At 40.6% G+C, this 18,458-nt stretch overlaps 1 protein-coding gene across 2 annotated transcripts in view; it reads right to left on the bottom strand.

Moving 5' to 3' along the window:
* FGF14 (fibroblast growth factor 14) overlaps positions 1-18,458 on the bottom strand; it is a 415,441-nt gene that overhangs the window by 125,591 nt on the left and 271,392 nt on the right. The window contains exon 1 of one of the 2 annotated variants that reach the window (XM_056329622.1): positions 14,093-14,793. The exons of the other annotated variant lie outside the window; for it this stretch is intronic. Coding sequence (XP_056185597.1) covers positions 14,093-14,285 — 193 coding nt within the window. The 5' untranslated portion in view covers positions 14,286-14,793. Of the gene's footprint in view, positions 1-14,092; positions 14,794-18,458 lie in introns of those variants that run through there. 2 annotated transcript variants of the gene reach the window in all.

Raw genomic sequence — 18,458 nt, forward strand, 5'->3', positions numbered from 1 at the left:
TTTTAGCAGTAGTGTAGAAAAGGGTCAGGCACAGGTATAAAGGACAGGGTCATAAAAGTCCTGAGTGTTAGCAGCTCTGAAGTTTCCATAGTTAAAGCTATACCACTATTAAAACCTAAAATTCTAACCAAGGCCAGAGGGACATCAGAATCATCAATAGTTATTTTGCACAGCACTAAATGCACTTTTTCCCTATCAAAAAGTCTGTTCATATATCTACTAGTGCTAGGGCTACTTCTAATGTGCTGTAACGGCTCTTCTCACAGCCTTCCTTGCTACTTCCAGCGGTGAACTCAGAACCAGAAGCAAGTTCTGCAGCTTCATGTGCTAGAATTAAAGCCTCATTCTTGAAAGATACATGTAACTTCTGTAGATACAGAAATGAGCAAAATGGAATCAAGGTCTTTGATTTTACCAAAACCTGTACAAAAGTTGGTTATAGTCATTAGCAGGTTCCAAACTTGCAATCCCAGAACAAACTGCCTATATTTTATTTTCCCCTTACAATTGAAACCAATTCCAGCTATCTGTCTGTTTTAGGAGCAGAAAGCTGTAAGAAAATTAAACACAGTGAAATACACAGAGGATACCGGAATAGACCCAAAGTTCAGAGCTGTTTGGCTGCATTTCTATATTGTTCATCTTTAAATGTCTCTCCACGCATAGCGAAGCCTGACTTTGCTGCCAGCTCCACTCCACTGACTGAAATCATGTAATTGCTGTCAGGTAGTTGGTTGTCACAAACCAACTGTTATTCCCCTTGGTTGTGTTTTAATACATGAAACTGCAGGATCACGGCAGATAAAAGACATTTGAGAACTAATAAAAGTTAAAGCCTGAATAATTCATGTTACAGTACTTTCTGGATAAGTCTTGTATACCTACCATAGATTTTTAGATGAAACAATATATGTATAGCTCTTTTTTTTTTTTTTTTCTCGGGGGGGGGGGGGGTGGGGGTGTCCCCCTCAGGTAATCAGGTGCCTTACTAGTATGGCTATACAGTACTGCCCAGTCAAGATGGGTCTGTCAAAACAGGCTTTGAATGGAAAAGCCGTTCTGACAAAACAGAAAACATAGCATGCTCTGCAATGAAAAAAATCCACAAACCTAAATGTCAGTTTGTTTTCCAAGATGACAGTACAGTCATTTTCTGAACAGCTTTGTGTAATAAGTTGTTGATATTACTACTACTCTGATTTCCAGGCTGAAGCTTTTAAGCAGCCAGAGTAATTTCCAATGCACTGCTATGTCCTTCTGTTAGGAGCTGCTTATGAAGAAGACCACAAACCACTTCTGCTCTATTTTTGAGTTTTGTGTGGTCTCCAGGTGTGGGCTTAAGGCAACATGCCTTCCAGTGGTCTAAGCTTTGTCACAGCACAGCCAAAGATAACTATGGCCCTGCCTACATCAGAGAGTCATATCCTTCTCCTCTAGAGTCCACATGCTCATGGAAGCAACATCACAACTGTATATATTTGCCACAACTGTCACATAAATATCCAGCACAACCATAACATCTAATATCACAACTGATCTACATGTATTATGTATCTATACCTGCATCCTGTTGCTAGGATAGTCAAAACAACTTATTCCCTCCCTTCTGCTGTTTTTTCTGATTTAATTTGCAAGCACATAGTTACACAAGCAGCGTGTAAGCCCTATGGCACCTGTTCCCCTGGTCCCACTGGAGCAAGAGGCGAGATCCAATGCTGGTTGATCTAACTGTAATGACTGAGCTACAGCCTCATGGCTAACCTTCTTTCAGTTTCACATTCACAATGCAGAAGGATAGCAGCACATAATCCCTGTGACCCCAAATGGCAGGATTGAGCAGCTAAGTGTTGGGATGGTTGGAAAACAATCCTGTTCCCTTTCAAAAGCATCTATGCTAAAGTTTACAGGCAAAGGTGGTGGCAAAGGGTTTTCAGAGCTATAGAAATCCATATTTCTTCTTCCCTTTTGGGAATGCAAATAGGAAAATTTCTAGCTTGCCCAAAATACAGAGTCTGAATGAATAATTTTCTTTATTGGGGTCGATCTCCTCATCTTCCCCTGAAATAGGTGCTTAGATACCAATAAATAAATAAACTAACAATATTCAGAATGAGCTCATTGATCAAGTGCCTCTCAACTGTTTAAAAAACACTGATCCAGTGCTTCTCTACAAAGACAGAATAAACATAACTAGCCATGACACTCAAAATGCAGAAAGCTCAATTGCATCCAGTATGCAGAAAAACCAAGGTCCAATACATCATGAAAATGTTCTCTCAAAGCTCAACTAGGGATACAAGACAAAATTTATTGGTATTTCAATAGTTGTCCCCAAAAGACACTTTTCTGTTTCCATGGCAGTAAACAGAAGAGTCCAAAACTGTGTAATTGTCATGTTACTTAAAAAACCAAAACCAACCAAAACCTTCACAGGGATAAAAGATAAAAATTCAACCCAATAGCCAAATGGAGGCATTCAGGACTCACTGAGCTGTCAACATATTAAAGCCACTGTGCGAGACATTGCTGATACTATGGCAGAAGTGAAGAAACATTTTTTCACCTCCTACACAGCTATGACATATCCCTAAAAAAGAATTCAGTATGCCACAATCTATTGGACTCAGGACGAGAGTTGCGCCATTAGTCCTCTGGTGTCACATCTGAACTACCCTGGAAAGTAAACAGCATACACCCAAATTGTTCCTATGTAATAGCAAACATCTATCTGGAAATCAATTGGAACTAACTCCATGACACATACAAACTATTACACAATCAAAACCTAACTGCATCTCATATAAAACAGAGCAAATAATAAAAATAAATAGCAAATAGTGAAAGAATGTTTCTATGTCAGGTCTTGTCTGTAGTAGTCTGTGTCATCCTTGATACAATTAACAGCAACAAAAATGCATAAAAAGAAGCAAAACCTTTTTGCTGCTTCAGGCTTCAAATGTGGCTGGTTTCCCTACTGTAATTATGAACTGGAGTTAATCCGACTATATAAGTAAGAATCATAAATTCAAAGATACTGCTCCAAACAACCCCAATTATGTCCTAGATGGATATTAATATCAGGATAGAAATAATTAAAAATTTAAAAATCACATTGTCTTTACAAATCCATTTAATCTAGAAGTACTTACATCTTTAGGCAGGTTGCTCAGGTGCATTCAACTTATCCTTTCTACACCTTAACATGACTGAATTTTGTTAAAGTTTAGCCAAAATTTGTAGTGAGTGCTTTTGAAATAATAGCATCAGCAATTTACCAGCAATGCATTCCCCACTTAACTACTTATACCTCACCCTTACACTACTTATACCTACCCATTTGTTTGCAAAGAGTAGAAAACAGGCTTATCTTCCTTACATCCCTCCCTATATTCAAAATAAATGCGAACTGTGAAAACCAAAATACCAATACTGTGTGAAGTTGGTAACAAGCTGACAAAATTACGGTTAAGAACCTCTAAGCATAAACATTTTTTAAGACAAGATTCACTATGTTCCTCATACTTGTGCCACTCAGGCTGCTCAAACCATGTTTTTTTAGCTGCTATTATTGGAGCTCTGCAAGTAGAGAGTTTCAGCAAGTCAGATCCTGAATTTTTGACTGTTTATCACTGACAAACTTTGAATAAGACCTGCCCACTGCCATCCAACGACCTAGAAAGCTACCCCAGTAACTCAACAGAAATGTTTGCTTATGCCAGTAGTTCATTTCAACCATTATGTTTGCAACGTAAACCCCTGGTAAACAGGGTGATAACTGGTTGATTGATTTGTACCGTTAAGTGACCTTGTGATGGCTATTGGCTTGGTCCTGCTACTTTGTTACTGCAACAACGAGATACAGATGACTATTCATACCTTGGTTTAACTACAATCAGATCATTCAGGGTTAACCTACACTGATTTTAGATCCTTTTAACCGCATAGGAAACCTGATGAGTCTTTGTTTCTCTGTTGTTAACTGCGACATGCTTTTGAGACAAAAATGTCTGAGAGTCCTGATATACCTCTCTGTAAGTCCCAAACTAGAGTATGGCTAATGGGAATGGCTTAGTTTTTCTTTCTTTCTGTGCTTTGGAGTCAATCATCTTATCTCTACAGATATCCACTGTTTCCAAAGAAAGGTAACTGCTTACTAGTAACATTCAGGGTTTTCTAAATGCTGTAATTTATATATTCTGAGCCATCCACTCATTTTGATTTATTTACATGCATAACTTTTTTCCTCATTTAACATAGAGCTTACAACAGCATACTTTTTATACAGAGCATTACATATAATTTTTACAGATTTCCAGAATCGTGCATTACATCAAAAGATCTGTTTTTAGGGTTGTAACATCACAACCTTGCAGTTGTTTAGCATATATAAGCTACTTAGACACAGAATTTCATGAATAAATTTACATCTACAAAAGAGCTAAATGCTAAATTTCTTAGTTGTACACAAATTGCAAATTTGGGGATATCTGACCTTTAAAGCTGTAATTCAATAAGGTTTATCTCTTTTTTTTTTCCTTCAATATTGCCACAAAAATCATTACTGAGGCTCTGTGGAAACAGGTCTCTGTCTTGCTTTAGCAGAAGTCTATGGACACAAGAACTAGAATGACAGTTATTTCCACTTTGTCAGAAAACTAAAATATAACTGGAAGCAATAATGGAGTGGGATTTACTAACCTAATGCCTAGAAGTGTTCAGCCATAAAGTAATCTCTGCACAAAACCACCTTCAGAGAAGAAAAAAAAAAAAAAAAAGCTTCTCAGAATCCAGACTGTTATTTTAAGCCAAAACTATGCTGGAAAGGAAGTTAACACTACAGTCTTCATTTTTTAATGTTTATAAAAATGGTATAAATAATCTCTGCACCAGACTCTGGAGTCTTTAATAAACACAAAAATTATTATCCAAATAAAGCTATTCAGATGAAAAAGTAACTTGCTTGGTAGTGAGCGCTGATCATTATGAATGTATGTTGTTCACTATTAATAATTTTCTAGGGATTTTCTTAGGAGAAATATATATTTTTTCAAATCCTTAAAACATACATAAGCTAAGTTCAATACTATTTGCTAGAAACAGCAAAGATTTGCATTTCTTCAGACTACCTGCATCTGCAGAGATCAATCTCTCTCAACTTTTCAACCCCAGGAACAGTTTCCTATTAAAAAAAAATTCTGTAGTATTCTGTATTATTTTATAATTAGTCCTACCTCTTGGCACAGTCATGGTCCAAGATAATTCATAAGATAATGAAAAGGAACTAATAGCAGGAAGAATCCATTATTAATTTTGTCTGTCCCTACATAAGAAGAAGGGTAGACAACCACACTTAAGTCTTCCACCTGAAATCATAGCTCTACTTGCTTGAAGGCAAGCATGGGTGATCTTCAGGACTGATGCCATAATTATACCTCCAGCTACAAGCCTGGACAGAGCTCTGACAAGACAAGACTTGCAGGGGACACAAGGGGAGACTTGCTAAAATCCAAAAGGCTGTAAAAAAGCCCTTCCTGCAATGCCAGTTTCTACATCATAGAAATTCCATAGTTGATGGAATCTTATTTTTGTTCGATTAAATAACAGTTTAAAATGCTCTTGGGAATAAAGTACTACACATTTGATGTGTATTTGTTCAGATTACAAAGAAGGAACAGTTCCGATTACACAGCAAGAAAAGTGAAAGAAATTAGAGCAGTGAAGTTTAAGAGTTCATTTATTTCATAGTCACTGGTATACAGATTCTAGTGGCAAATTTTTCAACTCATCAGAATTTCATTTTAAGAGATACAAACCACTAATTAAGGTAGAGTAATTCAAGTCTCAGTTATACATAAACTACATAGATGAAAATGAAAGGAGCATCTGTTTAAGATGGGATATTCACAATGCATAAAGTAGTAAGTTTGTGAACAACTGAACACTCAGTAAATGTTGCAAGATTTTGGAACAGTTATGAACTATAATCTATGAACTAAAAAGTTTAGGTTACAAGGAAGAATGACTGGAGAAAAACCTTACTTCACCACATTTATGAAGATACCAATTTGTCATAAGCTGCTCTTAAAAAAAAAGAAAAAGTGATCATGGATTAAACCAATAAATAAATAAAAACATATTTATTTTATTTATGCTCTAGCAAATAGACTGTTCTTTATGAATTGCCAATAAACGTCATGTGCTTTGTTCTAATCACAAAAATTAAGTCTGCTTTTATACGAAAAACACTGATTTGGAAAGAAATGTAAGTATCATACTGCAATAGACTTCTTGTTGGTTAAGTATTCACTGTTTCATTACAGAATATACATTTTAAAGAAGAGCACCAATATAATCTAGGCATTAGAGATATGTAATATTTTCATATAAGTAGGTGTATATAAACCATAAATGTTCACAGAATTCTGAAGTAAATAGTTGTCTTTCAAATAATTCTTTCACATTACAGAAAAGACAATAGAAGCATAGTAATTTTAGTAAAAAAACTCTATTGCTCTAGCTTTATATGGTAAGTAAGGAAGTGAATCTCTCTATAACACTCAGGAGTGCAAATTCTCAGCAAAACCAAATTAGAAATATATATAATGTATTACTGCATTAATGGAGACCCCGAGACCAGCTCCCACCTCCAGGCTCATAGTTCCACAAGTATCTCCACTGCAAAGAAATATGCTGACCTTTCCTTAAGCCTGACATATCTGTTGTTTGCTGAGTGACTTCGGAATTCAGTAACAAAAATGCCTTGAGGCTTGAAAAGTCGCTTTTCATTAGGACATGAAATTCCACTCAGGTTTACCTGTACAATGAACCATTAAAAACTGGAGACTAATTTAAAAAAATCATTACTTCCTTTCTCTCATTTGCATTTAAAAAAAAAACAAACCAAACACAAACACTAGAAATGGTCTAGCAACCAAAACTACATGCTTTCTGGAGCCAGGCTTCACAGTACCAGAGCTGGAGCAGCAGCTGCTACACTTAGTGTATTGGATACATCTTGGAGTTTGCAAAATAAAGCAGAAATAGCACGCTTTGCAATAGAAATTATAGTTAATTAAGAAGAACTTTTATTTTTACTTTCCTTTTCTAATAACTTCTACAGAGAGAAAAAGACTGCGTGCTTATGTTCCATAATACTGAATTATTCTTACATTAAATAAAATGTTTGATTTGTTTTAAACAAATTCTGTGTTCTGTCATTTATTTATGGTCATTACTGCCAATTAGAAGTCCAATTTTGATTCAATTTACAGCAGTTTCATAGCACAGTAGCTCAGATGCCAAAAGTTCAATACCTCTTTACCTGGGCAAGGGATTAGACTCAAGACCACAGATTTAATTAAATTGTTTAGTTACATCCTAGAGATTATACTTTATATCCCAGAGAAAGGATGTACTGCACATTCCTATTTCAGTCAACTTTCTCTAGTTTCATTTATGAAAATCTATTTTTCATATAATATGAACAACCAATATCATGTTTATTAGGTTGTACTCACGATTTTATGAAATGACAACCAAAACAACCTGGGATCCTGAAAACCTCAAGGGAACAAGTTTCTCTTTTTTTTTTTTTTTTTTTTCCAACATAGTCCATCTATTTAAATTTCATATGAAACTTTTACTGTTTACTTCTTTCAGTCTTACATTAACTTTCCTTTGAAACGGCAAAATTCTCCATCTTCTTTAGTTATAGATTATTTATAGAAATGTAAATTTAAGTAATGTCATCTATTTCGGGATATGCTGAAAGCATCTATCGTTTGTAACATACAGTCAGAATAGGAGAGTCCTGGACTTGACTCCTGCCTGTCTCTAACTTGATCCAATTATGTATTCCTAAATCCTGGCACCAAAAGCAGCTAGTTTCTTTCTTGGCACCAGGAAAGGGTATGTTCCCTCATTTTCAGTCCCATAGGATAATGTATTGGAAGATCCAAACTTGATATAATCGAGTTATCTCATTTATATAATTGAAATGATAAACTAAACCCCTAATGTACAGAAATGTTATGGTCTACGATGCAATGAAAGCAGGTTGCTGATTTTATGTCACAATAAAGAAATTCAGAGCTTTACTGATTTTCTCATCCCTTTCTACCATGGAATGTAGTATCATATATTCTTTCTATTTTCACACCACTCAGTGTATGGCTGAGCATAAGATCTGAATTAGCACTAACAGCTCCTGAGAACAAAAATGTACCAGTTTCAAAGGGTTTCAGAAAAAGCTGATGGTGCAGTAAGACTACATGCCATTGGGGTGTATCTTCCCATCTGTCACTAACTCTAATGCTTGCCCCAGATAGAAAGGAGCTTACATACGACCAAGCAAGATAGGCCTCTGTTTACTCATTGCGAAAAATGGGTATCCACAGTTGTGTATCTTCAACTTTCTAAATTATGCTTAGAGTCTAAATCAAAAGACTTTAACCACAAAGTTTTCTGTAATAAACTTCCGGAGTGTTAGCTCTGTATTAAAATTAATTACTGCTGTTTATAAGCTGCTGACTTGAAAGTTCATTATTCAAAATGAGTTTTAAGCACTCAGTTTAGTTTAATTCAAATTAACAGACTGAAATACCCTCAGAAAATGACATCTACTAATAGATTATATATCGTTAAAAGACAGAATCCTGTCTTTAAATACAGTATAGAAACCTGACCTTGCCAAGAACTTTTCTATCACTATGTCACCATGAATCAGAAACCACATATATGGTAATCTCCCTTTATATTTCTATTAACCAGATAATGTAGTTCTACAATACGTTTAATAGATACAATAACTGATATACCTTACAAAAAAAGTTCACTATATGTGGATGGAAGCTGCCTGAATTTTGAAGATCCAGCAAGATCACTCAAGACTGAAGAGTTCATTTGCTAACAAAGAGTTAAATTGCCAGTTACCAAGTGAAGGTAGTGAAAAGCAATGTTTGTATATAGGAAAAGTAAAATCTTGGTTCCTCCGATTTCACATATCCTCCAGATATGCAAACTTCCTGAGGTAAATAAATGAAAACCAATGCTTATCAGGAAGAAAGAATTGCCCCCCAAAATCCAAACACAATACTTTATAGACAAAAGAAGCAAGGAACTCAAGCCAAAACAGCTTTGAAACCTTTAAGAAACGTCAAAGAAATCTTAACTTGCAACTAGTACCACACTTAGAGTATTTATAAAACACTTTCTGCTTTCTGAACTTATCTGATATCTACTTTTAGCACATTTTAAGATATACAATGGGTGTAGTTAAGTTTTTCTACTTGTTTAGCATTAAACAGGAGATATTCTGAAATAACAGATACAGCCCTACATGTATGTTAAATGCCCAGTATTCTAGATATTTCTAAAAATCAATAGTTGCTAAAATTATGTTACCATTTTAAAGTTATTTTTCCCCATTTCCTCTCAAAAACATCCCATTCATCAATTTTAGAGCCACCAAGACCAATTCAGAATAGAGAATTACATTCCAGACATTACTACTTTTTTTTAAAGCTTCCCTTAGCAAGCACAGGGTATATGTGAAATACTGAACACACAGGAAAGAAAACTTGACCCTGAGTTTAGCAAACCACGTGTTCCAAAATAAATTTAAAATAAGTTTAGAATATTTTACATGAGATACAGCATATTTACACATTTTCAGTGTGTGATGATCACACGGTCCTTTGAACAGATTAGCAGCAATGAAGGAAAAATTTTGAAATATTAAAAATTTCTTATATATCCTGTTAAGCCTGGGTTTGTAGTTCCAAAAGGGTTGTGGATTAGTCAATTTCATTTGAAGAAAAGTAGTGAAGAATAAGTAACATCAGTTCAGCAACCAGAAAACTAGATGGTCTTGCACCTAGATGCTCTCGTCTTTAGTGAACTGCCAAGGAGAATTAATTCTGAGGTCAGTCACATAGGAAAGTGCAGCTACAGGTTTTGGTCTGCTGCAACTTGGAGCAAGTCAGATCAATGGATGCTGGAACTAACTGACAGGGATTCAACGCACTTTCTTAAGCTTTAGGAAATGAGGCACATACACCCATGTGCACCATTCAGTTCCACTTACACTGTTCCACAAGTAGGAGAACTAAAAACTACTTACGGCACTACGTATACGGGGAATTACCTTACATCTGAGATTATGGGCCACTCCCACATTGGCTGCAAAACATTAGCTAATATACTAAGGAATTTTCAAAAAATGCTTTCTTTGGAGAATTAAATTACCTTTGTAGAGGCAATAAAATCTAATCAGTGCATCTTCTGAACATGTTCCCTAGGTCTCTTTTTCTCATAAATACTAATGAGCAAAATCAGAGTCCAAGTCATTCCAAAATCCATACACTCTCTCGATAAATTTAGAAGTCTTAATGTGGTATTACCACACAGAAACAGTAAACATCACACTTGGTTTTTAATACATTAAAATGTTGAGTATTTTCCAGTAGAATACTCTCAAGGGACCTAATTAACCAAACAATGATTCTTCAGATTAGCAAAGAAGCTAGATATCTAGATGAAAATACAGGCTGAGAAGTTTGAATTTGCGCCAGTGACAAGCATACTTTTGTAATCTCTGCACACTGTAGTTGCATTAGGTGAAGTACTGACATTTATTTTCTTTTTTTATTGAGTAGCCCCAGGATGTGTAAGGTTATCTCACATGAAGACTCAAAATCTTGTCTGTCAGTTCTCCCATTTGTGATTATATTAATGTAAATTAAACCATTATGACTGAACAACCTCTAATCCAGGAGAGGATGATTCATAATTGATTGATGTCTGGCATCAGTGTCAGGCAAGATCTTGGCTTCATGGCTATCTGGAAATTAATGACAGTGATTTCTTCATCAGATGGCAGGTAGAATTAAATAAAGATGAAATAAATTTGAAATACAATACTAAACAATATGAATCAAAGATGTCCAGTAAATGAAACTGGTTTCATCGACTCAATAGATTATCACACAGGTCTCCCACAGAAATCACATTGCCAGTTTAATTCATTAATCAAAGTTTTAGAAAAGCTGTTTACCATTGCATCTATCTTTAGAGCCAGCATATAAGCAAATGCAAATGTTACCCTTTACCCTGAGTGAGCTCCTGGTTGTATCTTTAATGCTACCCTTCCCAAATGTTAGTGTTCCAATACACACTTCTGTTGATATTTTAGTATGCCCCTAAAGGAAAGACCATGAAAATTAGCCACAATGGCAGAAAAAAATCTATATTCAGTTGGGGACACCTAAGATTTTAGTATGTTGTGTATTCATAGTAACTTCCAATTGTTCACAAATGAATCCCACTGAACAAGAACAGTACTAACAGGTATTTTTTCTGAAGACTTTAAAAATAAAGACTATTTTCAAAAGTTGGCTGATATGTTGGTAAGTGTGCACACATTGTGCATTTCTATTTATCTAATTTACATACACATGTACATATATGAGTAAATGTATATTTTTGATTTAAAAAGCAGCAACACTAGCTTTTGCTGCTTGACTGTTTTAGAGATGGGAAGACATTTATTTTTCATATGTAAGTACATAGGAAAATATTTTTTTATTCCATGAGAAATACAGTCTAACTTTTACTGCTTTACCTAACAAATACTTACGTACACTTCTACTCTTCCATTTAATTGTATGAGAATGCTACGGACGGTCTGTCGTACCTTGATTAGCTTATTTTTCATAATGCTCTTGTGACACTCTGCATGTCATTTACACAAGGTATATTTGTCAAAATCCCATAGCACCTTTGTGACAACAGATGTCTTGAAATACATCCTATTTTCTTTGGCAAAGACTTACTTTAATGGGCTTGACAGTGTGATTTCAGTGAAGTATTCAGTGGTCATTTAACTTAGTTTAGGAAAACTAAAAAGAGACTCATAAATGTTCACTTTGTAACTCATATAAGGTACTTTTAAAGCATTCAGCCTTATAAAATGTGTTGTTTTCCCAAATAATTATTCATTCTAAATTATTCTGCATAAGTTGTTGAAATAATGGCTTCTGTTTGATTGTTTCTTCATTTTCCCTCCTAAATAGCATGCAACTTTGAATCCACAGGTACTCCATGTATCGCTTCACGCATCATGAACATATACAGTAAAAGGAACGGTAGCATTTTCAGCAGGAATTCTTACAGATGCACTGTAATTCTGAGACTTTTAACATAAATCAATGGATAAATATCACCATGTCTCCATGTGAGGAATTCTTAGAGAAAATAAACTCAGGGATCTGATGCTGCAGACTTTATAGCGAATACCACTTGTTCTGATTATTCTTAGTGAAATCTTTTGTACCAGTGTTATGGGTTAACAGCTGAGTTACATTCTAATCCAGTTCTCTTATTCAAGAATGTCACAAAGTGCCTTATGAAAAATGAATGAATGAAAAAGGATGAGCCGACATATCTTTTAAGACCCTTCCTACCTAAGAAAATATTTGCCATCTCCGTGCTGTGAGACAGTCATCTCCTCAAACTGTAATATAACCAAATACAGAGTTTTCTCGCAAATAAGACTGCACAGGTGATTGGGAACAATTGCTCAGTTAGCAAATCCCTCTAAACTTGTTCTCATGAACAAGTATCACACATATAAATCCACCATCACAAACCAAGTCCTCTAGTCTTCTTTCTAAGCACACATGCAGGCTGCCTAAAAATAAGCCACCCCAGATTTTGCCACTGACGTGTTCTCACTGATCTTCTCTATATCACTGTACTACCTAAAAATGGCAAGATTTAGCTTGCAATAGGAGTTACAAGAAATAATACTTGCAGTAATAAAGACGTGTAAAAATGAAATTGCATGGATTTTGTCAGTTTATGCTATTTCAAGTATGAAGCACAGGAAAAAATGCTGAAAGGATCAATCAGGACAGATCCCCGATTACGCTTCTTAAAATTATCTTCCAACCCAACCTAAAGAGGAGCTATAGTATCCATACCAAACTACAACACATGGTGGCATTCTCTAATGTAACAGAGGGTGGTCTGTACCTTACCATTGACTGGTAGGTATTGGCCACGTTTCAAGTGATAGTTAACATTTCCACTCCTCATGACACAATACTTTTGCTCTAAAGCGACCTGTTTCTGAGGGCAACTACAAAACAAGTCATGACCATTTCGGAACGCTGTTGAGTATTGAGTTGAATCCCACAAAATAAATTAAAAAAAAAAAAAAAAAAAAGAAGTCATTGCGATAGCATTTAACTCCTTTTATTTCTAGGGTTCCGATACAAAGTCCTGGATAAAATGCAGTCATCATGGTACCAGTTTTAGTCGTCTCGGTTGACTGGCGGCCATCAACGCCAAAGAAGAGCTGCCTGCAAAACTTGTTCGTCTGTATGATGAGGCCGTGACCCGAGGCTGTCAGCGGGCTGGCAGACCCGCACCCGGGACCCCGCAGGGGTGCGGAGCAGCTCTCCCACGGCTGCCGGCCACCCTGCGCCTCCCACTTCGGCCACCGGGAATTGGCCGGGCAGCGGGGAGCGGGACCCCTGCGCTACGGCCCGGCTGCGCCTGCCGAAGCCAAGCGGGCAGCTCTAGGAAGGGAGCGGCGAGCGACGCTTCCCCGACCCCGGACACTTTAAATAGCTTTCCGCGCTGTGTGCTCCTTGTCCTTTAAGGGAAAACACGGGCGAGCCGGGGACGGGCGGGACGGCAGGCAGGGCTCCCGCCACGCCGGCTGCCTCCCCCGCGGGGCTTCCCGCCCCGGCGCCCACCTGCCCCCATCAGCACCTCAGCTCCGCGGCGGCCTGGCCCCGCCGGCCTCGGCGCACCGGGCGGAGCGGGCGGCACCGGCGCGGGCAGCCGGGCGGCAAGGCGGGCCCTCAAGGTCCCGACCCGGGGGTGCGGGGGTCCGCGGCGCCCCTCAGCTCCCAGACCCGCCGCCCGCTGACGGGGAGCCGGGAGCCGCCCGCTGACAGGAGCGGGGGCGGCAGTTGGCGCCGGCTGCCGCGGCGGCGCCCGGCCCGGGAAGTTTCTCGCCACAGGTTGCCCCCTCCCGCCCGCCCCCCCGGGAGCCCCCCGGGCGGGCCCGGCCACAGGGACGCACCTTGGCGCCGCAACCGCCGCTTCTTGAGCCCGAAGATGCGGACCTTGGAGAAAATGTCCACCAGGTTGCCGTTGCAGAGCCCGCGGTTCTTGCTGGGGCTGTTCCGCCTCCTGCTGGCCGAGGGCCGGTCCCAGTGCTGCTCCCTCGCCTGCCGCTTCTGGCGGATTAAACCGCTGGCGATGGCCGCTGCCATGGCTGCTCGCCGGGTCGCCCACGCCGGCCGGCGCCGCGACGGGCAGGGGGGCGGGCGGCGGCGGGGCGCTCAGCCCCGGCGGGGACCCATCCCCGGGAGCGCGGGCGAGCGGGAGCCTCCTCCGGCCCGGGGCGCGGCTGCAGCGGGGCACCCCCGCCCCGTGGCCCGCGGGAGCTGCCGCCGCCGCCGCGGGTCACCGCATGGGTGCCTCGCCGCCCCTCCCGGCCTGCCCCCGGCGCAGGGGCACCTGCTCGGGCGGAGGGTGTTTGCGGGCGGCCCGGCGGCGCGGAGCCAGCGGGACTCGGGGCAGAGCCGCGCCCGGTGGGGTCGGGTCGGGTCGGGTCCGGCCGGCAGCGTCGCCTCCCGGCGCTGCCCCTCAGCCCCGCGCCGCCACCGCCCGCTCGCCCGCCGCTGCCATCGCCGCGGCCGGGGCGGCTACCGCCGCCTCTTCCAGGCTCCTGCCCGGTGATTGCCAAGTGCTTCAGAAATCAGCATCTGGAGAGAGCAATCTTCTCGGGGGAGAGCTGTAATCACGGCTCTTCAGTCCCACCCCGCTCCAGCCTCCCCTACACACGCACGCACACACACGCACACGCACACACAGGCACGCACCGCTGGAGCTTTTTTTCCTCCCCAAGGCGAGGGGCGGCGAGGGGGGCAGGGGGTGGAGGAGGGATGGGGAAAGGCAGGGGAATAAAGCAAAGGGGGCGAGGGGCGGGAGGGAAGCGGTGTTGCTGATGCCGTTTTCGGGTGGGAACCAGCGGGTTCCCGGCGCACCCGCCGCCAGCTGCCTTCGTCTCCCCTGAGCTTTCTGGCTGGCTGGATGCGGAGCGCCCCCCCCCCCCCCCCCCCGCCTTCGGGAAGCGGGGCGCTGGGCGCTGCCGGAGGGGCGTACGGCCCTTCCCGTCCTCCGCCGCCCAGCCGGACACCCTTGCAGGCACCCTCCGGCCACCTCCTCGCACCGGCTCCCTGACGCCCTGCCCGCGGGCAGCCGCCCTCGGCGGTGACACCGGCACCTGTCGCCGTGCCCCGGGCGGGGGAGCTGTGGGGGCAGGTGAAGGGCCCGCCGCCCGGCGCAGCCCCTCTGCGGGACGGGGCAACCGTCCCCCCCTCCTCACCCCGGGCACGGACGGGGCAGGGGTGTGGGCCCACAGGAGCGGGGTCTTTACTGCATGCAAAGCGCAGGTTTTAGAGCCGTGAGGAAGAAACACACCTACGAGGCTAAGGGGACCTTCCACCCAACCCAACACGGGCTCTTTGGGAGAAAATGTTATAGCAACAGCAGACTTTTAACTCTGAGTGCAAACTGGTTACTGAGGTTTCAGAAATACCGAAGGAATTCTGTAGGGCACACACAAACAGCTGCAGTAGGTAGATGTATTGATCATCAGCACATGCAGAATTATTTCTTAATTTTTTTTCATAGTCTTGGAGCACTTGAGCAAGCACCAACCAAGCTCACTAGACACAGAATACCTAAGGACTCTCTGCCCCAAGGAGCTCACAAGACACTGCAGATAATAAATACCATCTAAAATAGAACATCTTATTTCTTTCCTTATCTTTTTCTGTTGGGTCTTCTCCGTTTTCAAATAAGAAGCTCAGTGTTTTTTGGATTTACTTTCTGCCAGCCTAATGGTTAAACTTCCCAAAGTTGTAACCAATTAGAGGAAAGTGGAAAAGGGAAGCCAGCAGCTACACAGGAAAAATTGCAGTTGTCCTATGAAGAAGGGCAGATGCTCACAGAGGGAAATACCATGTAATAAATACCTCATTTTTATGCTGTTTTCAGAATACTCTAATTTCTTATTAGATGATTCTTAAAAAAAAAAAAAAAAAAAAGTCTTTGAAGTGTAAATATACATGTGGAATAATTCCGTGCTTTGCAATACAGAACCTCCTAGGGAAGGGTAGGTTCTTGTTTCAGCAGAGGCTTCAGCATCTCCGATATTGACCATTATTTCCCTAAATTCTTTAATCTACAGAAGGCTATTTTTATACAGAGGGCAAAAGTGTATGGTGGGAACTCCCTTATACAGGGATATTTTTCTTAATACTAGACCAACTAGGAGCAGAACATGCACAATCGGATCTGAATAATACATTTTAATTCTATTTAAAAGTGTCTCTAAAGAGATTCAGCTAAAACGCATTGGATTTTCTGTCTGGCAATTTTTACAGAGCAGCCATTTCCTTACAATAGTTACAATTACCTTAACTAATGCAATTAGACAGAGAGTTTGCTTTGTTTTATTTAAATTTCACTGTAGCAGTTTTGCATACTGCTTCCTTTTTCTTACTTCCCAGCAGTGGACAAGACACAAGCGTTGCCTTAAGGCCCCTCTGGACAGAAGCGCACCCACGCACGCCGCCCCAGCGGGGCCCCGGCCCGGCCCGGCCGCCCCGGGCGGTCTCTGCCTTCAGCACCATGGACAGCCGAGCGGCCGTGGGACATCCCCTGCCACCCCCGGGGCAGGTGACAGGACACAGCCCCAGGTCTCCTGCTCGGCCTGGCTCCAGGCTGCAAACAAAGGAATGAATGAGAGGGAGCAGAGTGAAATAAAGGGCAACCCTCCACTGCCTTTATTTTTCAAAGGCATTTAGGAGTGGAATACATACAGCCCTAACTTCTGCATGAGAAAGTCTCTCCAAAAAGATATAGGTTCCCCATTGCCTTTTGCTGGAAGGACATCTTCATATTATCCAGTGATGCTATTCACTATATACTATCTACTACTATTGTTCCTTTTCTTTAGTTTCCTTCAAATACTGGGGCCTTTGCCAAAACACACTGACATTTCTCAATGATATGATGCTTGGGGTGGTGGCAAAGAAAGGAAAGAATGAAGGCGAAAATGGGCAGCATGCCTGCAGACAAGAGAAAATGTGTTTCTTACTCCAGAAATCAAAAACAGTGGCTTTCTACTCGGATCTCGGAAATGCAGAGCAGTTGTTTACTGCTTGAGGTTTCGCAAAGAAAACTCAAGAGAGCCATCTGCTGTCTTAACCGGTAATAAAGTGCGTGCAGTTCTTGGCAAAGTGGAGGTTTTGCTAGCAGGTGGATCGTAGTATGAACATCGCGGCTACCTTAAAGACTAGCAACTGCATAGGATTATGAATTTAGGACAAATGGAAATATCTTAGTTACAATATTTGCTATATTAAAATAAAATTTTCTTTCTGACTAACAGAACTCTGGCTATGAAACCAAATGATTAAATGCAAAACAGGGGGAGAAGGGATTTTCAATACTTTCTATTTTCCCATCTGTTCAGTTCTAATTGCTAATTTATAATGTATTTCAGGAGTTTTATAAAACAAATACATTTTAGAATCTTTAAAATTACTTGAATGAATTTTAGAGCAAAACATGCAACAGATATAAAGTGTGCATGGAATACTTGCTTTATTATATACTAGGGTATGAAACATTCTTTAAATTTATTTTGTGCTGTATTACTGGGGTCAAACCACATTCAATTTCATCTAATTTAAAATGCAAATTACAATGTGCTGTTTTCAGGCATCAGCGTTCAATATTAAAATATACATAATTAATATTTGTGTATATACATGTACTAGTGATACACAAAATCATTTTGTAAGGTCTACCATTAGGAAAAATGTGATTCTATGCTTTATATTCTATCCTTACCTAGATCCACAGGTTACAAAATGTACAGAATTGAAAATGTCAATCTTACAGTTTAAGGACTGTGTTATCTTTTCTCACCCCCACCCTGTGTCATTTTTGGTCAATGCAGACATGAAAACTCTACAGAGTTCTTCCTTTCATAAGCCGTTTCAATAGAAACAAGAATGTACAGGTATGTTCCCACATACACACACTCCACCCACATTTTCTCCTCCCAGATATGCTGAAACCATTCATCATATCAAAACCAAAACAAACGAAATCAAACCCTAAGAAATATACTCCAGAGCACTCACAAGCATATATTTTCTACAAGTGTAACATGCCAGATTATTACATTGGTACTAAATATGTTTTAGTTTCTTGAGGTCTAGTAAAGGTTTCATTACACTTGCTTGCCAGCAGCAGGCACACATAGCTTGCTTTTCCAGTTAAATACTCTAGAATAAGATGCTGTAAAGTCAACCTATTGTATATTCTAGAAAACATAAATAAAGTCTTGTGAACCTAGTAGTTCT

Source organism: Falco biarmicus, chromosome 2 (assembly GCF_023638135.1).
Source record: "Falco biarmicus isolate bFalBia1 chromosome 2, bFalBia1.pri, whole genome shotgun sequence".
In the NCBI taxonomy this organism is placed as follows: Eukaryota; Metazoa; Chordata; class Aves; order Falconiformes; family Falconidae; genus Falco; species Falco biarmicus.